General features: G+C 50.5%; 1 protein-coding gene and 4 non-coding genes across 5 annotated transcripts; all 5 read right to left on the bottom strand.

Annotated features, from left to right (window-relative positions):
* Positions 1–3,001: 3,001 nt before the first annotated feature.
* TRNAQ-CUG (transfer RNA glutamine (anticodon CUG)) lies at positions 3,002–3,073 on the bottom strand. Its single transcript has one exon. It is a non-coding gene; the product is annotated as a tRNA-Gln (tRNA).
* An 8,056-nt stretch (positions 3,074–11,129) lies between these two features.
* On the bottom strand, positions 11,130–11,211 carry TRNAS-AGA (transfer RNA serine (anticodon AGA)). Its single transcript has one exon. It is a non-coding gene; the product is annotated as a tRNA-Ser (tRNA).
* Positions 11,212–15,901: 4,690 nt separating this feature from the next.
* Positions 15,902–15,973, bottom strand: TRNAQ-CUG (transfer RNA glutamine (anticodon CUG)). The gene has a single exon. It is a non-coding gene; the product is annotated as a tRNA-Gln (tRNA).
* Positions 15,974–21,345: 5,372 nt separating this feature from the next.
* Positions 21,346–21,417, bottom strand: TRNAQ-CUG (transfer RNA glutamine (anticodon CUG)). The gene has a single exon. It is a non-coding gene; the product is annotated as a tRNA-Gln (tRNA).
* Positions 21,418–22,545: 1,128 nt separating this feature from the next.
* LOC137863222 (olfactory receptor 5V1-like) lies at positions 22,546–23,484 on the bottom strand (the record flags this gene model as incomplete). Its single annotated transcript, XM_068696204.1, has 1 exon — positions 22,546–23,484. A coding segment is annotated over one exon (939 nt), but the record flags the coding sequence as incomplete, so codon positions are not given.
* Between the last annotated feature and the right edge of the window lie 2,587 nt (positions 23,485–26,071).

The raw sequence follows: 26,071 nt of genomic DNA, 5'->3' as shown, positions 1-26,071 counted from the left end.
TAGAAAAGTCTCCTGTGCAGCAGTGCTGAAAGGATGAGGGGAAGTGTGTCCCAGCACAGAGTTTCCTGCCAATCCTGGACGGAGGCTTCATGCTTAATTCCAGTATTTATTTCCTCTCCATCTCCAGACCCTGAGATCTGCTCAACACTGCTGGCATCCTCTCTGCCACTTCCTTCCTGGTTGCCAGCTTATTTGCCGGGAAAGTCAGCTTGGAGATCCCCCGGCTGGCAGAGGGGTCCAGCATGCCAGCCCCTTCTCAGGTGAAAGTGTTCCTCTTTGGTGGATTCCTGCCTCTTATCTTATAAAAGCAGCCATCAGCTGAACCAGTCAGCAGGGGAAATTAAGGTACCAATGAAGTGCATCTAGGGCCTGGACTCATCTGAGAACGCCTTGAGGTGGGCAAGGTCTAGAAAGGGTGATGAGTCCCACCTGAGAAACCTCATCTAGATGAGCCTGCAGTGCACAGGGGGTTGGAGTGGCTCACCTCCAAAGGTAATTTCCAGTCCAACACGAGTAATGCAGACTCTGGACCAGCCACACAAAGGCAATGCCTTGGGAGGCAGCAGCACAGGAATGCATAAAAGCAAGTGTTATTTCTGGAAGGGTACAAAGCCCCTTGGAAACACCCTTGGTGAGGAAAGCAGCACGTTGGGAGGAGCTCTGTAATTTCTGGCACATTAGAGGCTGAAAAGCCATGTCCACTGCTGTCCACAGCTGGGTGACTCATGTTTGCCTGCAGCTCAGGGATTTTCCCAGCTCTTCCACATCAGGATGACTGTCAGGTGTGCTGGGAGGCAGATCCCAGTCACTTTATACGTGGAAATGCATGGAAGGGGCTGCTCCATCCCTGGCCCAGAACAAAGACAATTCCGGTTTAGGCTCCTTGCCGCAAGCCTCGCCTCAAATGCAGGCCAGGCAGACCTCTGGCCAGTGGGACAAATGTGTTGAGGAAACCAGGTCAATTGGAGAGTGCGTCAAGTTCAGGAAAGGACGCGGGCATCTTGCATTGCGTTCCTATGCCTTGACCTGCTGCATTTCTGTGAAGGCACAGAGAAAGGTCTCACTGCTTCAGAGAGATGACTTGAGAGAGAACTGCATTGGCCTCAGGTGTACCCTTCCTCCATTTGACTCTGCTTTCATTGAACTTTGTCTTTGGGCTCTGTCAGAGCATGACGAGTGTCAGCAATGACCTTGTCCTCTCCTCTCCATTCAGGATGCTTCCTCTACTTCAGAACACTCCATCCTTACTGAAACGTCTTGGAAACATGGCCCATGTCTCCTCCACGTGTGCTGTCTTGATCTTCTACCTTCCCTTAGTCCAAAGTCTCCTTCATATCTGTGATGAATCACAGGGAGAAATGTCTCACAGAATTAGCTCGAATCTCGGCACTGAATGCCCTTGTACGGTGACACCTCGTGTCCTCTGTAGCTGAGTATCACCAGGACTGGTGGCCATGCTCACCACAAAGTGGATGATACTCCAAAGGACGTTTGTATGACGGAAACACACAATCCCGCAGAGGCAGCCGAAGACCTCTGTTGTAATTGGCCTTAGGAGCTGGGAACACAGATACATCATTTCAGTGTTGGGTGGTATGAGGCAGGAACAAAAGCTGGCAGATGAAAGAAGCAAGCTCTTAACCACCACCAAGGCCTCTGAAGGAAGCAACTATGAGGTGTTTTGATGCTTCATGAGCAAGGAATGCTTCTGTTCCCGTGGGGCTCTGGGATGCAGTATAAAAGACCATGCTGCTGCAGGCTCTGCATCCACTTCTCTTCTCTCTCCCTTTCCTTGAGGAACGAGGTAAGCCTGCGCTCGCTCCAGCTCTCCCTGAGGGCCCCATTGCTGTCACGCTGGCGACTCCGTTTGGTACTTGGGCTGCCTCAGATTGGCACTGCAATACAGATGGTTCGGGCCTGTGACTTTTCTCCCTTTTGAAGGGGTGGATTTGGAGAGCTGGGGACTGTGGGGACCTCTCTAGCAGAGGGAGATTGATGGGGCTCAGCTGCAGGGATGTCTCTCTGCAAGAATTAAGTGCCTGAAAAGAGATGGACCCTTACCAAATAGCCCGGTGCATCCTGCCCAATCTTCAGTGCAGCCATTTCTGTTTTGGAGATGACAAAGGCTGATCTTCGGGTGCGAATTCCCTCCCTGCTACTCTGTGTTTCAGCTTCGCCTCCCTCGACGAGAGATGTCTTGCTGCAGACCCTGTGTCCCATCCTCCTGCGGTGCCTCTGGCCCAACCCCACTTGCCAGCAGCTGCAGTGAGCCGTGTGTCGCCCGGTGCGCTGACTCAACGGTTGCCATCCAGCCCTCACCGGTCGTGGTGACCCTGCCGGGCCCCATCCTCACCTCCTTCCCTCAGAGCACCGCCGTGGGATCCTCTCTGTCAGCTGCTGTTGGCAGCTCCCTCAGCAGTGGGGGGGTTCCCATCTCTTCTGGGGGCTCCCTTGGTCTGGGGGGGTCAGGGCTGTGTCTGCCTTCCCCACTCTGCCGCTTCAACTGCTGAAGCGCGTGGATCATCCCATCTGAGGCAGACATCCCTGAGATGGATGGGCCGTTCTCATTGCCTCCCTGAACCCTGCAAACGATCTTCTTGGTCTCTGTACTGCTCCACTGCCTTTCCTCGTTCTCATTAAAGACCTTGTGCAGCACAGCTGGAGACTCGTGGTGCTCTGTTCTCTTCCTGCCTCCATTAGCTCCTCACTGCTCAAGGAAAGCATTGCACAGTAACCCTCTACTACGGATCTGAAAGTGGTCAAAATGGCAATGTACCGTTCTTGGATGTTGTGGAGTCTTTGGAGATGACCAAGTTGCCACGGGCCATGGGTTTCAACAGTCTCCTCTACCCGAGCACGTGACGGGTTTCCATAAGCAAGAGCCTGCGGGCAGTGGGGCCCAGGGTAGGAGGAGGGGCACCGATACCGGTGCTCTGGGGCTGGTAACACAGGGTAGGGAGGAAGGCAGGAACTTGGAAGATTGGAATAAAAGTCAGAGAAGAGGTCCCACTGAGATTTGAACTCAGATCGCTGGATTCAGAGTCCAGAGTGCTCACCATTACACCATGGGACCTCCTGGACACCTGCTGTGGCCCTGCCCTCAGCAAGGCATGGGGCATAGCACGAGGTTCAACAAAACAAAGAGCTGCCACGATGACACAACAAGCAACACACCTTCCTATGTGTTGCACAACGTGCAATGCCTTCTTCCTCTCATGGCACTCAGGTGCCCTCTCTCCTGACATCCTAACTCTTTCCACTGGAAACACAGCAGGCAAAACCTGCCCTCTCCCATGCCTGCCAGTCATTCCCCACGCTTGGTGCGCTGCCACGGCTATATGGACTTCCCCGACCTCATTCCACAGCAACTAGCATAAACAGGTGCATAACAGAAAGGTGGAAATTTCTTAGAGAAGTGAGTCTCCATCCTGGTGATCGCAGGATGGACGTGAGGTTGGAGCCCTCCTACTGAAGGGAATTGATCACACAACTCCAGGCTGGTGTGCAGCTGAAGCATTTATTGAGTATACATTCTTACATTTATACCCTTAGCATCTTTACACGTGCTGGTTATGCTACCAGGGAAGCACGCTCGTTGGTGGCTATAGTAGTGTTCATGCAACTATCACGTTCTTATTCTGCTCATTGATTTATTGTCATGCGGACCTCTCGTGCTGGTTGTCTTCTCAACTCCTCAATTGTTACTTCTTCTTTGACCTTGTGCTACTTGTCTTGTACCTTATCTTGCATTTTCCTACTAGATACTTTATTTCTGTGTCTAGCAGATTCCACAGGCTTCCAAAATGAGCTCCTATATCCTACCGCTGACACGTACGCATGGCTTCTACTCTTTGCTGTAATCTTGTGGATGGGGAAGGACAGGGACAGGTCGGGGATCTGGATTCAAAGGAATGTGCCTGGAAAGGTGGCAGAGTAGTGTTTCCAGAGAGCGGAGTGTGTACCTCACTTCCTTCTTCCCAGGAACTTTGTTGCATCCACTTCCAGTTATATTCAGAACATCTCCAAAATGACCGAGTCTCAGTGTAGTATGGCAGTGGCTCTGCACGCAGCCTGGGGACACAGGGATGCCGAGATGCGCAGTCCTGGCTACGATTGTGTAAAAGAGCATTTCAAAGCCAACCTCAGAGGAAAGAACGCTGTGCTCCGAACACTGGCGTTGTACACACCAGCATACTCTCTGAAGCTGAGGAAACCCCACCTTAGATCATCCAGCACCACAGAGATGCCACATATAGAGGAGGACGAAGAGAGCAAATACACTCGAGTTGGTGTGACTTGAGAACACCCAGACAGGCCTATGAGTCTTTGAGACATAAAGGACAGCCATCCACCTGCTGCAGCACCAAACTGCTTCAGCAGTTCTCAGCACCCTCGTCATGGGGCTGCTCGTCCCTGGGAGAGAAACCACGCAGCACCATGCTCTGGGGAGGCGGTTGGAGTGGCTCACATCCAAAGGTCCTTTCAAGTCTAAGTCTCACAAGTCATATGAGCCATGGACCAGCCGCACAAAGGTAGTTCCCTGAAGGTCAGCAGCTCCAGAATGTGCAAAAGCAAACGTTGTTTCAGGAATGGTAGAAAGACCCTTGGAAATGCCTTTGGTGAAGAAAGAAGCACTTGGGTGGAATGGGGTAGGAGCTCTCCTGTTCCTGGCATGACTGAGGCCAGGACACCAAGTCTACTCTGTCTGCAGCTTGGTGACTCATGTTTGCCTGCAGTTCTGGGATTTTCCCAGCTCTTCCTCGTCAGGATGACTGCCAGGTGCGCTGGGAGGCTGATTTGCCCTCATGCCATGAGCCTGTCCTCAAAAGCAGCCCAGCCAGACCTCTGGCCAATGGGATGAAGCTGCTGAGCAGCACACGGACATTTGATTGTGGGTCACTTATAGGGAAGAATGTGGGCATCGCTTTGATCACACTGCTTCAAAAACAAAACTAAACACAACAACAACCAAGAACATACCCCAGAAGACAAAACAAGCAAATGCTGTGCGGAAGCAAAGAGAGAGAAAACAATTATACACTACTTCCCATCGGGAAGTTCTGTTGGGCCACATCTTGGGAAGCGGGGTCTCAAAATGCATAGTGGTCGCGTGGGTGGACAGATGTGTTCCTAATGTGAGCGCCGCCTTCTCCTTTCCTGCCCAGCTTTTCTTGCCGAGTCTGACATCATATGGTAGGGAATATCCCTTTGGTCACTTCAGATCGGCTGTTCTGCCAAGGCCGCCTCCCCAGCTCTTGCCGACCCCCTGCCTACTGGCCTTAGGGTGGATTGGAGAGAGTTCTGATGGCATGGAAGCACTGCTCAGCAATCGACAAAACACTGGTGCCATATCAGTGCTGTTCTAGCTACAAGTGCAGAGCACAACGCTATATGGGCTGCTGTGGGGAAAGTTAACTCCTGCACAGCCAGACACCTTACACACGCACATCTCTAGCTCATCTTGTTTATTCCCCATCCTGCGTGCATCAGAATTCTGGTCCTCTAACAGAAGCACCCCATATTTTCCAGAAAGGATATGTGCGATGACTTCATAATGCTGCCTTGTAGGCACTTCCTTCCCTATTTGCAAGTGCTCAAAGTGCCTTAAGCCCCAGCTGGGTGATTTTCCTATCCCTCCCTCTCACATCGTGATCCCTTCCTGTCACATCACCATGGGCAAAGAGAGAAGCAGTGCTCACAAGCTGCCACAAGAAAATCGCCAGCTGTCCTTTGGAGAAAACAGGTCACAGTAGGCATGGTGGAGCCCTGGAAGAGCTACCAAGAGCCTGCGACCTGAGGGGGATGCAGTGCTCAGATGGCAACCAGATAATCACAGAATCACAGAATCACATAATTTCTAGGTTGGATGAGACCTCAAGATCATCGAGTCCAACCTCTAACCTAACACTAACAGTCCCCACTAAATCATATCCCTAAGCTCTACATCTAAACGTCTTTTGAAGACTTCCAGGGATGGGGACTCCACCACCTCCCTGGGCAGCCTGTTCCAGTGCTTAACAACCCTTTCAGTAAAGAAATTCTTTCTAACATCTAACCTAAAACTCCCCTGGCGCAACTTTAGCCCATTCCCCCTCGTCCTGTCACCAGGCACGTGGGAGAACAGGCCAACCCCCACCTCACTACAACCTCCTTTAAGGTATCTGTAGAGGGCGATAAGGTCGCCCCTGAGCCTCCTCTTCTCCAGGCTGAACAAGTCCAGCTCCCTCAGCCGCTCCTCGCAGGACTTGTTCTCCAGGCCCCTCACCAGCTTCGTCGCCCTTCTTTGGACCCGCTCAAGCACCTCGATGTCCTTCTTGTAGCGAGGGGCCCAAAACTGAACACAGTACTCGAGGTGCGGCCTCACCAGAGCCGAGTACAGGGGGACGATCACCTCCCTAGCCCTGCTGGTCACACTGTTTCTGATACAAGCCAGGATGCCGTTGGCCTTCTTGGCCACCTGAGCACACTGCTGGCTCATATTCAGCCGACTGTCTACCATCACTCCCAGGTCCTTCTCTGCCTGGCAGCTCTCCAACCACTCATCTCCCAGCCTGTAGCTCTGCTTGGGGTTATTGCACCCCAGGTGCAGGACCTGGCACTTGGCCTTGTTAAACTTCATGCAGTTGACCTCAGCCCATCGGTGCAGCCTATCCAGATCCTCCTGCAGAGCCTTCCTACCCTCGAGCAGATCGACACACGCACCTAACTTGGTGTCATCTGCAAACTTACTGAGGGTGCACTCAATGCCCTCGTCCAGATCATTGATGAAGATGTTAAAGAGGACCGGCCCCAGCACCGAGCCCTGGGGGACGCCACATAAGGCCCAGAAACCCCTGAGATAAATGGGATATTTGGCCAGCTGACGCCGGAACTTCAGCCAAAAGGATTTCCAGAGGGTCCTTCAGACCCTGAGTACTCTGGCGTGTACTGTATCAGATGGGCCCCAGAGCAGCCACACAAAGGGAATGCCTTGGGAGGCAGCGGCACAAGAATGCGTAAAAGCACCAGGTGTTTCAGGAAGGGTACAGAGCCCCTTGGAAACTCCCTTGGTGAGGAAAGCAGCACGTAGGTAGGAGTCAAGCTAAGAGCTCTGCTATTCCTGGCACGCCTGAGGCCGAAAAGCCATGGCCACTGCTGTCCACAGCTGGGTGACTCATGTTTGCCTGCAGCTCAGGGATTTTCCCAGCTCTTCTACATCAGGATGACTGTCAGGTGTGCTGGAAGGCAGATCCCAGTCACTTTATACATGGAAATGCATGGAAGGGGCTGCTCCATCCCTGGTCCAGGAGAAAATGAATTCAGGTTAAGGCTCCTTGCCGCAAGCCTCAACCCAAAAGCAGGCCAGGCAGACGTCTGGCCAGTGGGACAAATGTGTTGAGCAAATCAGGTCAATTGGAGAGTGCGTCAAGTTCAGGAAAGGACGCGGGCATCTCTTGCATTGCGTTCCTATGCCTTGACCTGCTGCATTTCTGTGAAGGCACAGAGAAAGGTCTCACTGCTTCAGAGAGATGACTTGAGAGAGAACTGCATTGGCCTCAGGTGTACCCTTCCTCCATTTGACTCTGCTTTCATTGAACTTTGTCTTTGGGCTCTGTCAGAGCATGACGAGTGTCAGCAATGACCTTGTCCTCTCCTCTCCATTCAGGATGCTTCCTCTAGTTCAGAACACTCCATCCTTACTGAAACGTCTTGGAAACATGGCCCATGTCTCCTCCACGTGTTCTGTCTTGATCATCTTGACCTGCCCTTAGTCCAAGGTCTCCTCCATATCTGTGACAAACCACAGGGAGAAATGTCTCACAGAATTAGCTCCAGTCTCAGCACTGAATGCCCTTGTGTGGTGACACCTTGTGACCTCTGTTGTAATTGGTCTTAGGAGCTGGGAACACAGATACATCATTTCAGTGTTGGGTGGTATGAGGCAGGAACAAAATCTGGCAGATGAAAGAAGCAAGCTCTTAACCACCACCAAGGCCTCTGAAGGAAGCAACTATGAGGTGTTTTGATGCTTCATGAGCAAGGAATGTTTCTGTTCCCGTGGGGCTCTGGGATGCAGCATAAAAGACCATGCTGCTGCAGGCTCTGCATCCACTTCTCTTCTCTCTCCTTTTCCTTAAGGAACGAGGTAAGTAAGCCTGCGCTCGCTCCAGCTCTCCCTGAGGGCCCCATTGCTGTCACGCTGGCGACTCCGTTTGGTACTTGGGCTGCCTCAGATTGGAACTGCAATACAGATGGTTCTGGCCCGTGACTTCTTTCCCTTTTGAAGGGGTGGATTTGGAGAGCTGGGGACTGTGGGGACCTCTCTAGCAAAGGGAGATTGTTGGGGCTCAGCTGCAGGGATGTCTCTCTGCAAGAATTAAGTGCCTGAAAAGAGATGGACCCTTACCAAATAGCCCGGTGCATCCTGCCCAATCTTCAGTGCAGCCATTTCTGTTTTGGAGATGACAAAGGCTGACTTTGGGGTGTGTGTCCCCTCCCTGCTACTCTGTGTTTCAGCTTCGCCTCCCTCGACGAGAGATGTCTTGCTTCAGACCCTGTGTCCCATCCTCCTGCGGTGCCTCTGGCCCAACCCCACTTGCCAGCAGCTGCAGTGAGCCGTGTGTCGCCCGGTGCGCTGACTCGACGGTGTTCATTGAGGCCTCTCCGGTCGTGGTGACCCTGCCGGGCCCCATCCTCTCCTCCTTCCCTCAGAGCACCGCCGTGGGATCCTCTCTGTCAGCTGCTGTTGGCAGCTCCCTCAGCAGTGGGGGGGTTCCCATCTCTTCTGGGGGCTCCCTTGGTCTGGGGGGGTCAGGGCTGTGTCTGCCTTCCCCACTCTGCCGCTTCAACTGCTGAAGCGCGTGGATCATCCCATCTGAGGCAGACATCCCTGAGATGGATGGGCCGTTCTCATTGCCTCCCTGAACCCTGCAAACGATCTTCTTGGTCTCTGTACTGCTCCACTGCATTTTCTCGTTCTCATTAAAGACCTTGTGCAGCACAGCTGGAGACTCGTGGTGGTCTGTTCTCTTCCTGCCTCCATTAGCTCCTCACTCCACAAGGAAAGTGACTCCCCTCACAGACAGCGCCCTGCCCCTGCCTGTGCTGCGCTCCCCTGAGAGAGGGACTTAAGAGAAGCTGAGCAATCACTGGGCCTCTTCAGCCCGGAGAAGAGGAGGCTGAGGGGGGACCTCATCGTGGTCTACAACTTCCTCGCGAGGGGGAGCAGAGAGGCAGGTGACCTATTGTCCGTAAACACCAGTGATAGGACCCGCAGGAACGGTCTTAAGCTGAGGCAGGCAGGGGAAGTTTAGGCTGGACATCAGGAAGAGGTTCTTCACCGCGAGGGTGCTTGCACACTGGAACAGGCTGCCCAGGGATGTAGTCACTGCACCAAGCCTGTCTGAATTTAAGAAGCGATTGGACTGTGCACTTAGTAACATGGTCTAAACGTCTGGATAGACCTGTGCGGTGCCAGGAGATGGACTTGATGATCCTTATGGGTCCCTTCCAACTCGGGACATTCTATGATTCGAGGGCACTGATGGCATTAAACTACTTAGTGCTACTTAGTGTCTTTGCTAACTATGGTGCATTGTGCAAATTAACTAAAGCAAGAAGCCTTGGGTCCCTTACCAAGGTCAGTCTCCTGAGAAGAGGGTGAGCCTATCTTAAGAAGCTACTAGAAGCTGGTCCTGTGGATGGACAAGAGCCACGGAGCAACCGAGTCTGCACAAAGACAAGAGGTAGCTAGCGGTGACGAGGAAGAGTCACCAACCTTCATCCCCTCGGCCCCCGACGACCACCATCAGGATACACTGCACAAGCACAGATGGAAGGAATTTATGGAAATGACTCATTGGAACTAATTTTAATATGAAGCGGGGACAGCTTATGAATATGTATAGGCGTATTGTGAAACTTCATGTATATGTAAACCCTTTACTGCATATAACCAAGGCAAGTTGCCGTGTCAGGTGCACACGACTTCGGTGGGACTACCCCGCATGCTGCCCAGCGCTGAATAAACATAGCTACTTTACAGTCTTACTGACTGGAACCCGTTCTCCGCAAGTCACCCCCACAGAGCAGGGCTCCTCCGACCGCCTGACGCAGCCCAGCCCTCGCTGCTCCCTGACAGCTGCAGGGCTGTGCCCAACACCGGGCTGGGGCCTGCCAGGCACACACGGAAAGCCCTCTGCCCCAGCCCTGAAGCAAGGCCTGACCCTTGCAGCTCTGCTGTCGGGTGGTGTCTCCCAGCCTCCAAGGGCAGGGCAGGGAAGGGCAGGGCAGGGCAGGGCCATCCACCCAGCCTGCCTGAGGGCCAGCCTTAGCTGCTGCCAGCCCTCCCGGGAAGGTGCTGGGCAGGCTCTGCAGGTAGACGCTGTCATGGGAGACAAGGGCTGAGGTGTCCATGCTCAGGCCTGTATGTTTCTGCCTTTGCCTACTGCTTCTCCGGCCCGTCCACGTGCCCTGGCACACAGCAGACAGACATACAAAAAACAAACAAACAAACAAACAAAAAGGACACAGATGGCTGGGCATGCAGATAGGAGGTCAAAGAGTGCTGCTGGAGACTGCCTGCCTTCTGCAGTGCGAATAGCTCAGGGCAGAGCCTTTGAGCTGACCCTTCAAGCTTTGCTGATCTGTGACCGTCAGTGGGACAACTGCAGGGGACAATCCAGGTACCTGCATTTGGAAATTTGGGAAAGACCCCTGGGAAAGGTTGTTGCTGTGTGTGCAAAGGCTGGAGAGAGAGAGGGTCAGCTGTTAGGACCCCATGGCCTTTAGACAAGATCCACGAGGATCCACTGCTCTCAGAGCTAGGAGGTGTCTTCCCTTCAGGGTGAGGCCACTCTGCTCACAGAAGGACTTCTTCTACAGCCCCTGGACATCAGTGGCCCTTTCTGTGGCTCTTTCTGTGTCCACTTCTTGCCTGCCCGGTAAATGGCATCAGCATTACTTGCCCATCCAGGCACTTTTGGGGCGGAGGCGAGGACAAGTACTCAAAGTGAGCAAGGGGGAGCTGCTGTGTTCCCTGGCAAGGCCCTGTGCAGCTGGAGGAACACGGCTGTGCCTGGGCCCCTGGGGGCCTGCATCCCATGGCAGCAGCACGGTCGCTGCAGGCAGACCAAAAGGGGACTGCATGCCGTAGTTGGCAGGATTCGAACCTGCGCGGGGAAACCCCAATGGATTTCTAGTCCATCGCCTTCACCACTCGGCCACAACTACCTGCTCCGGCCAGCTCTGATGGCATCATCAAGTGCTCTGGGCAATGACCACCAGCTCCCTGCCACTCTCAACGACAGGCTGCACCCAAAGCCGCTGCACAAGGGACCTGCACCAGCAGCCCAAATTGCCACCTGCTGACACGCTTCCTGGCCCCTTGACTGCTCAAAGCCCACGGATAAGGACGCACCTTCCTGCACCTTGGCCTCACACTGCCATACGGCATATCCTGACACACAGAATCGTATCTGCTCACCTGCCATCTCAGCTGCTTCCATGGAAAAAGCGTGGAGACAACCTGTGTGGAGACAGACCCTGACAGCGGAAGCTGTGGGATGGGATATTAGCCATGGGATGCAGTCTTTCCCAAACTGATCCAATGTGACCTTCCAACAGAACGCAGTTCTTCAAGAACCACTCCAACATGCTCCTTACAACAGGGTACAGCCCTTCAGCAACAGACTCTCCCAGATTGGGTCCCCCACAGGCTGCAGCTCCCACCAGACACCCTGCTCCACCAGGAGCTCCTCTCCAGGGATTGCCGTTCTGGCCCAGAGTCTGCTCCTCTGATGGCTAACAATGGTCTGCAATGTCCTTCGGGCCGTATCTACCTGCTCCACCATGGTCCGCTACACAGGCTGCAGGGGGACAGCCTGTTCCACCGCAAAGCCGCAAGAAAGAAGAAAGAAAGACTTGAATCCTCAAGTCTAAGATACTGTTTCTTTCTCCTCTTCTGCTGCATGGGCTGCAAATGAGCCTCATCCCTGTGACACTGGATCTCAGTCATTGCTCAGCACTCGGCCCATATCCTCTCACTTCTCGCTGACTCTCCAAGCCTTTTCCTGTGCACTGACACCATGAGACTGTCACAGCCTTCCCCTCAGGGCTTTATGTCATAGAGCCCTCTGTAGCCAGCTGGCTGGGGCCCACGTAGGGCAGAAGGAAGCACCCTTGCTCCGCCAATGAACAGGCCATGAAACAGCCCTGTTGGCCGAGTGGTTGGTTCTGCATTTCCACAGGCTCTGGAGGCAATGCAGGGAGTCAGGGGAAGAGTACACGTGTGCCTAGAGCCCTTTGGCAGCACGTTGAATGTGCAAAGCCATCACTTGCTGGCACCTCCTTTGGTTGCCGCTGTGCAGGATTGCCTCAGCCTTAGGAAGAAGCGTTAGCAGTGTGCTGCCCCTGTGCCAGGGACTCTTGGGTTCGAGTCCCACTCCCGAGCAGCTTCTTTCCTCTGCCCTTTGCCCAACTCCAGGGGAGTACACTCAGGCCAAGCCTGTCCTCCTGTACATGCTCCTCTGAGGACTGTGCTGTTGGGCTTCCACACCTAAGGTGTCCCACCTCCTGGGGTAGGGCCTCATCTCAGGAAATGCCCTCATGCCTTTGATTCCCTGGGAAAATTCCTAAGTAGGGCCTGGGATCAAATATTGTCCTTGTGCTTCTTGGTTTGTTGGTTTTTTTTTGGGTGGTGTTGGTTATACACAGGAGATGGGGCTGTTGTTTGAAGAGCTTTTGTGAGCTTTTTTTGTTCTTTCATCTGGGTGTGAAAGCCCACAGCTAATTGAGGTTTGATCTCCATGAGACACGGGGTCTGAACATGCTCATTGGCACCACAGAGAACATGAGGGCTCTGTACATGCATTGAACGCCATCTGCCCTAATTTTCCTTGCTTACCAGTGACTAGAAAAGTCTCCTGTGCAGCAGTGCTGAAAGGATGAGGGGAAGTGTGTCCCAGCACAGAGTTTCCTGCCAATCCTGGACGGAGGCTTCATGCTTAATTCCAGTATTTATTTCCTCTCAATCTGCAGACCCTGAGATCTGCTCAACACTGCTGGCATCCTCTCTGCCACTTCCTTCCTGGTTGCCAGCTTATTTGCCGGGAAAGTCAGCTTGGAGATCCCCCGGCTGGCAGAGGGGTCCAGCATGCCAGCCCCTTCTCAGGTGAAAGTGTTCCTCTTTGGTGGATTCCTGCCTCTTACCTTATAAAAGCAGCCATCAGCTGAACCAGTCAGCAGGGGAAATTAAGGTACCAATGAAGTGCATCTAGGGCCAGGACTCACCTGAGAGCTCCTTGAGGACTCATCACCCTTTCTAGATCTTGCCCACCTCAAGGAGTTCTCAGGTGAGTCCTGGCCCTAGATACACTTCAAACCTGAGAAACCTCATCTAGGTGAGCCTGCAGATCACAGGGGGTTTGAGTGGCTCACCTCCAAAGGTACTTTACAGTCCAACACAAGAATGCCTTGGGAGGCAGCAGCACAAGAATGCATAAAAGCACATCTTGTTACAGGAAGGGTACAGAGCCCCTTGGAAACACCCTTGGTGAGGAAAGCAGCACGTTGGGAGGAGCTCTGTAATTTCTGGCACATTAGAGGCTGAAAAGCCATGGCCACTGCTGTCCACAGCTGGGTGACTCATGTTTGCCTGCAGCTCAGGGATTTTCCCAGCTCTTCCACATCAGGATGACTGTCAGGTGTGCTGGGAGGCAGATCCCAGTCACTTTATACGTGGAAATGCATGGAAGGGGCTGCTCCATCCCTGGCCCAGAACAAAGACAATTCCGGTTTAGGCTCCTTGCCGCAAGCCTCGCCTCAAATGCAGGCCAGGCAGACCTCTGGCCAGTGGGACAAATGTGTTGAGGAAACCAGGTCAATTGGAGAGTGCGTCAAGTTCAGGAAAGGACGCGGGCATCTTGCATTGCGTTCCTATGCCTTGACCTGCTGCATTTCTGTGAAGGCACAGAGAAAGGTCTCACTGCTTCAGAGAGATGACTTGAGAGAGAACTGCATTGGCCTCAGGTGTACCCTTCCTCCATTTGACTCTGCTTTCATTGAACTTTGTCTTTGGGCTCTGTCAGAGCATGACGAGTGTCAGCAATGACCTTGTCCTCTCCTCTCCATTCAGGATGCTTCCTCTACTTCAGAACACTCCATCCTTACTGAAACGTCTTGGAAACATGGCCCATGTCTCCTCCACGTGTGCTGTCTTGATCTTCTACCTTCCCTTAGTCCAAAGTCTCCTTCATATCTGTGATGAATCACAGGGAGAAATGTCTCACAGAATTAGCTCGAATCTCGGCACTGAATGCCCTTGTACGGTGACACCTCGTGTCCTCTGTAGCTGAGTATCACCAGGACTGGTGGCCATGCTCACCACAAAGTGGATGATACTCCAAAGGACGTTTGTATGACGGAAACACACAATCCCGCAGAGGCAGCCGAAGACCTCTGTTGTAATTGGCCTTAGGAGCTGGGAACACAGATACATCATTTCAGTGTTGGGTGGTATGAGGCAGGAACAAAAGCTGGCAGATGAAAGAAGCAAGCTCTTAACCACCACCAAGGCCTCTGAAGGAAGCAACTATGAGGTGTTTTGATGCTTCATGAGCAAGGAATGCTTCTGTTCCCGTGGGGCTCTGGGATGCAGTATAAAAGACCATGCTGCTGCAGGCTCTGCATCCACTTCTCTTCTCTCTCCCTTTCCTTGAGGAACGAGGTAAGCCTGCGCTCGCTCCAGCTCTCCCTGAGGGCCCCATTGCTGTCACGCTGGCGACTCCGTTTGGTACTTGGGCTGCCTCAGATTGGCACTGCAATACAGATGGTTCGGGCCTGTGACTTTTCTCCCTTTTGAAGGGGTGGATTTGGAGAGCTGGGGACTGTGGGGACCTCTCTAGCAGAGGGAGATTGATGGGGCTCAGCTGCAGGGATGTCTCTCTGCAAGAATTAAGTGCCTGAAAAGAGATGGACCCTTACCAAATAGCCCGGTGCATCCTGCCCAATCTTCAGTGCAGCCATTTCTGTTTTGGAGATGACAAAGGCTGATCTTCGGGTGCGAATTCCCTCCCTGCTACTCTGTGTTTCAGCTTCGCCTCCCTCGACGAGAGATGTCTTGCTGCAGACCCTGTGTCCCATCCTCCTGCGGTGCCTCTGGCCCAACCCCACTTGCCAGCAGCTGCAGTGAGCCGTGTGTCGCCCGGTGCGCTGACTCAACGGTTGCCATCCAGCCCTCACCGGTCGTGGTGACCCTGCCGGGCCCCATCCTCACCTCCTTCCCTCAGAGCACCGCCGTGGGATCCTCTCTGTCAGCTGCTGTTGGCAGCTCCCTCAGCAGTGGGGGGGTTCCCATCTCTTCTGGGGGCTCCCTTGGTCTGGGGGGGTCAGGGCTGTGTCTGCCTTCCCCACTCTGCCGCTTCAACTGCTGAAGCGCGTGGATCATCCCATCTGAGGCAGACATCCCTGAGATGGATGGGCCGTTCTCATTGCCTCCCTGAACCCTGCAAACGATCTTCTTGGTCTCTGTACTGCTCCACTGCCTTTCCTCGTTCTCATTAAAGACCTTGTGCAGCACAGCTGGAGACTCGTGGTGCTCTGTTCTCTTCCTGCCTCCATTAGCTCCTCACTGCTCAAGGAAAGCATTGCACAGTAACCCTCTACTACGGATCTGAAAGTGGTCAAAATGGCAATGTACCGTTCTTGGATGTTGTGGAGTCTTTGGAGATGACCAAGTTGCCACGGGCCATGGGTTTCAACAGTCTCCTCTACCCGAGCACGTGACGGGTTTCCATAAGCAAGAGCCTGCGGGCAGTGGGGCCCAGGGTAGGAGGAGGGGCACCGATACCGGTGCTCTGGGGCTGGTAACACAGGGTAGGGAGGAAGGCAGGAACTTGGAAGATTGGAATAAAAGTCAGAGAAGAGGTCCCACTGAGATTTGAACTCAGATCGCTGGATTCAGAGTCCAGAGTGCTCACCATTACACCATGGGACCTCCTGGACACCTGCTGTGGCCCTGCCCTCAGCAAGGCATGGGGCATAGCACGAGGTTCAACAAAACAAAGAGCTGCCACGATGACACAACAAGCAACACACCTTCCTATGTGTTGCACAACGTGCAATGCCTTCTTCCTCTCATGGCACTCAGGTGCCCTCTCTCCTGACATCCTAACTCTTTCCACTGGAAACACAGCAGGCAAAACCTGCCCTCTCCCATGCCTGCCAGTCATTCCCCACGCTTGGTGCGCTGCCACGGCTATATGGACTTCCCCGACCTCATTCCACAGCAACTAGCATAAACAGGTGCATAACAGAAAGGTGGAAATTTCTTAGAGAAGTGAGTCTCCATCCTGGTGATCGCAGGATGGACGTGAGGTTGGAGCCCTCCTACTGAAGGGAATTGATCACACAACTCCAGGCTGGTGTGCAGCTGAAGCATTTATTGAGTATACATTCTTACATTTATACCCTTAGCATCTTTACACGTGCTGGTTATGCTACCAGGGAAGCACGCTCGTTGGTGGCTATAGTAGTGTTCATGCAACTATCACGTTCTTATTCTGCTCATTGATTTATTGTCATGCGGACCTCTCGTGCTGGTTGTCTTCTCAACTCCTCAATTGTTACTTCTTCTTTGACCTTGTGCTACTTGTCTTGTACCTTATCTTGCATTTTCCTACTAGATACTTTATTTCTGTGTCTAGCAGATTCCACAGGCTTCCAAAATGAGCTCCTATATCCTACCGCTGACACGTACGCATGGCTTCTACTCTTTGCTGTAATCTTGTGGATGGGGAAGGACAGGGACAGGTCGGGGATCTGGATTCAAAGGAATGTGCCTGGAAAGGTGGCAGAGTAGTGTTTCCAGAGAGCGGAGTGTGTACCTCACTTCCTTCTTCCCAGGAACTTTGTTGCATCCACTTCCAGTTATATTCAGAACATCTCCAAAATGACCGAGTCTCAGTGTAGTATGGCAGTGGCTCTGCACGCAGCCTGGGGACACAGGGATGCCGAGATGCGCAGTCCTGGCTACGATTGTGTAAAAGAGCATTTCAAAGCCAACCTCAGAGGAAAGAACGCTGTGCTCCGAACACTGGCGTTGTACACACCAGCATACTCTCTGAAGCTGAGGAAACCCCACCTTAGATCATCCAGCACCACAGAGATGCCACATATAGAGGAGGACGAAGAGAGCAAATACACTCAAGTTGGTGTGACTTGAGAACACCCAGACAGGCCTAGGAGTCTTTGAGACATAAAGGACAGCCATCCACCTGCTGCAGAACCAAACTGCTTCAGCAGTTCTCAGCACCTTCGTCATGGGGGTGCTCGTCCCTGGGAGAGAAACCACGCAGCACCATGCTCTGGGGAGGCGGTTGGAGTGGCTCACATCCAAAGGTCCTTTCAAGTCTAAGTCTCACAAGTCATATGAGCCATGGACCAGCCGCACAAAGGTAGTTCCCTGAAGGTCAGCAGCTCCAGAATGTGCAAAAGCAAACGTTGTTTCAGGAATGGTAGAAAGACCCTTGGAAATGCCTTTGGTGAAGAAAGAAGCACTTGGGTGGAATGGGGTAGGAGCTCTCCTGTTCCTGGCATGACTGAGGCCAGGACACCAAGTCTACTCTGTCTGCAGCTTGGTGACTCATGTTTGCCTGCAGTTCTGGGATTTTCCCAGCTCTTCCTCGTCAGGATGACTGCCAGGTGCGCTGGGAGGCTGATTTGCCCTCATGCCATGAGCCTGTCCTCAAAAGCAGCCCAGCCAGACCTCTGGCCAATGGGATGAAGCTGCTGAGCAGCACACGGACATTTGATTGTGGGTCACTTATAGGGAAGAATGTGGGCATCGCTTTGATCACACTGCTTCAAAAACAAAACTAAACACAACAACAACCAAGAACATACCCCAGAAGACAAAACAAGCAAATGCTGTGCGGAAGCAAAGAGAGAGAAAACAATTATACACTACTTCCCATCGGGAAGTTCTGTTGGGCCACATCTTGGGAAGCGGGGTCTCAAAATGCATAGTGGTCGCGTGGGTGGACAGATGTGTTCCTAATGTGAGCACCGCCTTCTCCTTTCCTGCCCAGCTTTTCTTGCCGAGTCTGACATCATATGGTAGGGAATATCCCTTTGGTCACTTCAGATCGGCTGTTCTGCCAAGGCCGCCTCCCCAGCTCTTGCCAACCCCCTGCCTACTGGCCTTAGGGTGGATTGGAGAGAGTTCTGATGGCATGGAAGCACTGCTCAGCAATCGACAAAACACTGGTGCCATATCAGTGCTGTTCTAGCTACAAGTGCCGAGCACAACGCTATATGGGCTGCTGTGGGGAAAGTTAACTCCTGCACAGCCAGACACCTTACACACGCACATCTCTAGCTCATCTTGTTTATTCCCCATCCTGCGTGCATCAGGATTCTGGTCCTCTAACAGAAGCACCCCATATTTTCCAGAAAGGATATGTGCGATGACTTCATAATGCTGCCTTGTAGGCACTTCCTTCCCTATTTGCAAGTGCTCAAAGTGCCTTAAGCCCCAGCTGGGTGATTTTCCTATCCCTCCCTCTCACATCGTGATCCCTTCCTGTCACATCACCATGGGCAAAGAGAGAAGCAATGCTCACAAGCTGCCACAAGGAAATCGCCAGCTGTCCTTTGGAGAAAACAGGTCACAGTGGGCATGGTGGAGCCCTGGAAGAGCTACCAAGAGCCTGCGACCTGAGGGGGATGCAGTGCTCAGATGGCAACCAGATAAGGCCCAGAAACCCCTGAGATAAATGGGATATTTGGCCAGCTGAGGCCAGATCTTCAGCCAAAAGGATCCAGAGGGTCCTTAAGACCCTGAGTACTCTGGCGTGCTCTGTATCAGATGGGCCCCAGACCAACCACACAGAGGGAATGCCTTGGAGGCAGCAGCACAAGAATGCGTAAAAGCACCTGGTGTTTCAGGAAGGGTACAGAGCCCCTTGGAAACTCCCTTGGTGAGGAAAGCAGCAGGTAGGTAGGAGTCAAGCTAAGAGCTCTGCTATTCCTGGCACGCCTGAGGCCAAAAAGCCATGGCCACTGCTGTCCACAGCTGGGTGACTCATGTTTGCCTGCAGCTCAGGGATTTTCCCAGCTCTTCCACATCAGGATGACTGTCAGGTGTGCTGGGAGGCAGATCCCAGTCACTTTATACATGGAAATGCATGGAAGGGGCTGCTCCATCCCTGGTCCAGGAGAAAATGAATTCAGGTTAAGGCTCCTTGCCGCAAGCCTCAACCCAAAAGCAGACTAGGCAGACGTCTGGCCAGTGGGACAAATGTGTTGAGCAAATCAGGTCAATTGGAGAGTGCGTCAAGTTCAGGAAAGGACGCGGGCATCTCTTGCATTGCATTCCTATGCCTTGACCTGCTGCATTTCTGTGAAGGCACAGAGAAAGGTCTCACTGCTTCAGAGAGATGACTTGAGAGAGAACTGCATTGGCCTCAGGTGTACCCTTCCTCCATTTGACTCTGCTTTCATTGAACTTTGTCTTTGGGCTCTGTCAGAGCATGACGAGTGTCAGCAATGAACTTGATGTCCTCTCCTCTCCAGTCTGGAGACTTCCTCTACTTCAGAACACTCCATCCTTACTGAAACGTCTTGGAAACATGGCCCATGTCTCCTCCACGTGTGCTGTCTTGATCATCTTGACCTGCCCTTAGTCCAAGGTCTCCTCCATATCTGTGACAAACCACAGGGAAAAATGTCTCACAGAATTAGCTCCAGTCTCAGCACTGAATGCCCTTGTGTGGTGACACCTTGTGTCCTCTGTGGCTGAGTATCACCAGGACTGGTGGCCATGCTCACCACAAAGTGGATGATAGTCCAAAGGACGTTTGTATGACGGAAACACACAATCCCACACAGGCAACCTAAGACCTCTGTTGTAATTGGCCTTAGGAGCTGGGAACACAGATACATCATTTCAGTGTTGGGTGGTATGAGGCAGGAACAAAAGCTGGCAGATGAAAGAAGCAAGCTCTTAACCACCACCAAGGCCTCTGAAGGAAGCAACTATGAGGTGTTTTGATGCTTCATGAGCAAGGAATGCTTCTGTTCCCGTGGGGCTCTGGGATGCAGTATAAAAGACCATGCTGCTGCAGGCTCTGCATCCACTTCTCTTCTCTCTCCCTTTCCTTGAGGAACGAGGTAAGCCTGCGCTCGCTCCAGCTCTCCCTGAGGGCCCCATTGCTGTCACGCTGGCGACTCTGTTTGGTACTTGGGCTGCCTCAGATTGGCACTGCAATACAGATGGTTCGGGCCTGTGACTTTTCTCCCTTTTGAAGGGGTGGATTTGGAGAGCTGGGGACTGTGGGGACCTCTCTAGCAGAGGGAGATTGATGGGGCTCAGCTGCAGGGATATCTCTCTGCAAGAATTAAGTGCCTGAAAAGAGATGGACCCTTAGCAAATAGCCCGGTGCATCCTGCCCAATCTTCAGTGCAGCCATTTCTGTTTTGGAGATGACAAAGGCTGACCTTGGGGGGTGTGTCCCCTCCCTGCTACTCTGTGTTTCAGCTTCGCCTCCCTCGACGAGAGATGTCTTGCTGCAGACCCTGTGTCCCATCCTCCTGCGGTGCCTCTGGCCCAACCCCACTTGCCAGCAGCTGCAGTGAGCCGTGTGTTGCCCGGTGCGCTGACTCAACGGTTGCCATCCAGCCCTCCCCGGTCGTGGTGACCCTGCCGGGCCCCATCCTCACCTCCTTCCCTCAGAGCACCGCCGTGGGATCCTCTCTGTCAGCTGCTGTTGGCAGCTCCCTCAGCAGTGGGGGGGTTCCCATCTCTTCTGGGGGCTCCCTTGGTCTGGGGGGGTCAGGGCTGTGTCTGCCTTCCCCACTCTGCCGCTTCAACTGCTGAAGCACATGGATCATCCCATCTGGGGCAGACATCCCTGAGATGGATGGGCCGTTCTCTCTGCCTCCCTGAACCCTGCAAACGATCTTCTTGGTCTCTGTACTGCTCCACTGCCTTTCCTCGTTCTCATTAAAGACCTTGTGCAGCACAGCTGGAGACTCGTGGTGGTCTGTTCTCTTCCTGCCTCCATTAGCTCCTCACTGCTCAAGGAAAGCATTGCACAGTAACCCTCTACTACGGATCTGAGAGTGGTCAAAATGGCAATGTACCGTTCTTGGATGTTGTGGAGTCTTTGGAGATGACCAAGTTGCCACGGGCCATGGGTTTCAACAGTCTCCTCTACCCGAGCACGTGACGGGTTTCCATAAGCAAGACCCTGCGGGCAGTGGGGCCCAGGGTAGGAGGAGGGGCACCGATACCGGTGCTCTGGGGCTGGTAACACAGGGCAGGGAGGAAGGCAAGAACTTGGAAGATTGGAATAAAAGTCAGAGAAGAGGTCCCACTGAGATTTGAACTCAGATCACTGGATTCAGAGTCCAGAGTGCTCACCATTACACCATGGGACCTCCTGGACACCTGCTGTGGCCCTGCCCTCAGCAAGGCATGGGGCATAGCACGAGGTTCAACAAAACAAAGAGCTGCCACGATGACACAACACACAACACACCTTCCTATGTGTTGCACAACGTGCAATGCCTTCTTCCTCTCATGGCACTCAGGTGCCCTCTCTCCTGACATCCTAACTCTTTCCACTGGAAACACAGCAGGCAAAACCTGCCCTCTCCCATGCCTGCCAGTCATTCCCCACGCTTGGTGCGCTGCCACGGCTATATGGACTTCCCTGACCTCATTCCATAACAACTACCATAAACAGGTGCACAACAGAAAGACGGGAACTCTTAGAGAAATGGAGCACTGAATTGGTTCTAGATTTCATCTGTCATCTTAGTTTTTTCTCTCTGGAAAGATTCCAGTAGCAAGAGTAGGAATGCAGTAAAGGCAATATGTGAATAAATGCATGAAGTGAAAAAACAAGTGATCTGCTACTACAGACACAACTGATTTCTACAGTGTAATGGTATTGTGGAAACAGGATGCCTGCTCCTTTAAAGGCTATCAGTTGTAGGACCTGTTCAGTTCAAAAAGGGGTAATAAAAAAAGGAAGCAGAAATAAATAAGAACATACAGACACAAACCTGGCCAACAAATGATATCAGTGATAAGAATCAATGACAAGAACAAACATTGTGGGTCATGCTAATTCATAAAGATTTGTGGAAATGTAGAAATGCTACTTTCAGTGAGATGGTGTGATTGAGGACCTTGTCAAATGCAATATGAAGGAAAAGAGGGAAATGATAAATAAATTATACAGAGAAACAAACTTGAGAGGCAAACATTGCCTGCGGAAGTCTGTGTGACTGTGTCAATATTCTTTGAGATAAGCGGTTAGCTTTGCTACCAGTTACACTTGCAAACAGGAAAGCAACAGCTGTGTTCCTTGCCCTAAGTAGAGACCCCACATCCCAAGGGCACCAGACTGAGCTCCAGAAGCCGGGATGGAAGGAGTCTTGGGTCCAAAGCTGTGGGAGGTGAAGGCTGCTCTTACCGTCTTTTAACATATAGGACAGATTGTTTCCTTATAGCTCCATTTTAAAAAGTGCATTTATTTGGAATGTATAGCTTAAAGGTAGTTACAGTGATTGTGAAACTTTAATTTTCCCTAACATTCTGCCCAAAGCTGTTTTCATATCATTATTTTTCAGGCTGTAGATTATGGGATTTAACATGGGAGTTAAAATGCTGTACTGGATGGAAAACAGTTGATCTAGAATGAGTGAAGAACTTGAGCTGGATTTTGTGTACTGGAACAGAGCAGTTGTGTATAGCAAAACCACTATGATGAGGTGGGAGCTGCAAGTGGAGAATGCTTTCTGCCTTCCCTTTGAAGACTGTATCTTCAGGACAGTAGAGATGATATAGATATAGGAGGTGAGGGTGAGCAGGAAGGAGCTTGACCCAAAGATCACCGCAGAAGACAAAAGAACAACTTTATTGAGGGTGGTTCTACAGCATGCTGCAGAGAGGAGAGGGGGCAACTCACAGCTGAAATGCTTAATTTCTGTGTAGTTGCAGAATTGTACATTTAACATTGGCAGTGTGTTTATAATGGAATGTAAGAATCCCATTGCCCATGCACTCCCCACCAGCTGGTTACAGAAAAGCTTGTTCATAGCCTCTTGGTAGTGCAGCGGGTTACAGACAGCAACAAATCGGTCATATGCCATTGCTGAGAGCATGAAAATTTCACTACCAGCTGAAAGAAGGATAAGGGACATCTGTGTAATACAGGCACCGAATCCAATGCTTTTCTGCTTCACTAGGAAATTCACCAGCATCTTAGGAACAGTGGTGGTGGCATAACAGATGTCTATGAAGGCTAAGTGAAAAAGGAAGAAGTACATAGGGCAGTGAAGGTGGGAATCAGTACTTATTACAATCATGATCAACATATTTCCAAAAAGAGTAATAAAATAAATAACGGAAAAGACAAAGAAGAGGAGGCTTTGAAGATGTGGGTCACTTGTAAGTCCCAATAGAACAAACTCACTTGCACTTGTTTGGTTTGCCATTCACAGTATGTGGCCTGTAAGAGCAGAAATAAATAATCACGTCAGCAAGCAGAATCAGGATTAAAGTTACACTAATTGACACTCAGGTAATAAAGAAAGGCAAACAGACAACTCAGTGCAGTTTTGAGTGTTAGCAGCAGTGGGTGGGGTGCAGTCAGTTTCAGTCCTAGCTGAGAAGAAAAATTTCCAACAGAGGTATGCAGACAGGTTTTGATGTAAGCTGTCCTCCCCACTGAGTCCAACAGGAATTTCCTGCTCAGAGTGCCTTTCAGATTCCACACAAGGGGGAGGCCTTAACAGCTAAACCTGGGAAAGAGGACGTCCTTACAATGCACTCACTTCCTTACGGTATGTTTTCCTCTTGACAAACAGGTTTAAATCCCAGATTTGCCCATGACCAAACACAGCAGCGATACCAGTTGCACCAGTCTGTTCTGCACAACTCATGACCTTAACTTTGAACTAGAGACTTTATGCAAGGTTGTTTCACTTCTTAGTTCTTTTTCACAGAATCACAGAATCATCTAGGTTGGAAGAGACCTCCAAGATCACCTAGTCCAACCTCTGACCTAACACTAACAAGTCCTCCACTAAACCACATCACTAAGCTCTAAATCTTTGGTAACTTGTAGAGTTCAGACTCAAGTTCTTAGAACCAAGTATCCTCATCCATTTTGCATCTTTAACATCTGAAGAAGCAGAACTACTCTATGACTGAGTTCCCACTTCTTCCACCTCGGTCCTTTCCTTTAGTTTGTCTCTCTAAAGAGACAGATGGATTACTCCTGAGTTCAGGCAGAATTAAGCCATACTTTTGGCACTCAGGGATATTATATCAAAGTGTGAGCTTTATCCCAGAGCTATCATGACACTTTGACATTTTGACATTTTCTGGAATGCCTGACAGTGTTTTTTTTAAACAAACAAACAAACAAAACACTGCTGTGTTGTAGAACGTGTTATATACCGTGAAGCTCTTTGAGCTCAAAGAGCTTCACAGTATGTCAAATTAAAACCATATTTTGCTCAACCATTCCTATTTTGAAAGCTAACATGAAAAAAACAAACAGAATGGTACAGTGAGAGAGTTAGGTCAGCAGAGTAAAATTGATTTTGCAATTTGATATCAATGGTCTATACCCTTTCAGTCTTCTGCAACATTGACAATACTAGTAAACACTTGCAGACTGTCATTTGAAACCCATTAGGAGAAATTTTGTAGTGTTATTCACTTGGGTTATATTGGATGCAATAGCATTACTTTTACATTTATATTATTCCCACATCTATATAAGACTTGAACAAAAATCATAGTACCACGATAATTTATCTTTTTCTTTGTGAATTTTAAAAGAATACTGCAGTTTAGTTGTAGCAGACAGTAGGTAAGAAAGTGGACACTAGCACCTTTAATAGCAAATTCATTCCACCTGTCTCAGATATACATTCTGAGTCACTCCTGGAATGGGCAGGCTGATTTCTTTGGCTACACAAAGAGTCTAAATGCTGAACATGAACAGATGACACATAGAAAATTGATTCCATATCTACCTTCAAATTTTAGCAAAAGTTTCTGATTTTTTTTTTCTTTAACTATATTTTTAATAGATTGACACTGTTATTCAATACAAAAGGCAATAAAACCAGTCCATTAAATCTAAAGAATCTAAAAATCTAAAAAAAAAACTATCCATAAACAAATAAAAACCTCTTAAAAATGAATATAAACTGCTGGTTTTTTATTCGTTTTTCACTGGTGGCAATAACAGTAGTGGAATGCTGAGCTGCTTTGAGTCACAAGCATGGTGTGCATCCTCATTCAAAATTTCTGCAAAGTTAAACTGAAAAGAGCTTTGCTAAGTGTACAGAGCCATAGCAGGCTTACATTGGATTATTATTATTTTATTTTATTTTACATACACATGCAGAGACATGATTATGTGGTGTTTTGTCCTGCCCAGAAGCCTTCACTGACTCATGGTACTGGGAAAAAAAAAAAAAAATTGCACCTTTACTGAATTATTTCTTTTAGGATTTATTTACACACCAAAGGAATAACTAATTTCTTAGGATTTCTTTACCTGTTTCAAATTCTTGTATCCTCTCCCTGCAAAGTATATTAAAATGTATAGAATGAGTAGGTCAGTACAAAATACCATAATGGAATAATAATAAAATTATGTCCATACATGTATATTCCTAAATCCATAGAAAAGAGAAAAATAACAGTGAACTGACCTACCTCTAATATTAAAATCATGAACAAATTAAAACTGAGTAGACAGATTGACAAAGACACACACAATTGGGGAGATTGAACTAAAGAGTATACATTAAACTGATACAGTTCCTTCCTCTTTACTACTTCTTATATTAATAGAACTGTTAGACAGAAATTATAAGTTAATGTTTCCAAAAAGACAACATACAAAAAATCTTGATGTTCTCTCTCTTGTCTCTGATCTACTTATCTAGTCTTCAACTTCCCTGTCAATCTCTGTGTCTTTAAGTCTAACATTGTACTTAAAAACATGCAATACAGTTTACCGCAGGAAAATAAATGCTTCTCCTGGCTCCTGGTTATGTA

The sequence above is a fragment of the Anas acuta genome, chromosome 12, assembly GCF_963932015.1.
Source record: "Anas acuta chromosome 12, bAnaAcu1.1, whole genome shotgun sequence".
NCBI lineage: Eukaryota > Metazoa > Chordata > Aves > Anseriformes > Anatidae > Anas > Anas acuta.
The sequence above is the reverse complement of the archived record's forward strand: the minus strand, read 5'-3'. Positions and strand labels throughout refer to the sequence as shown.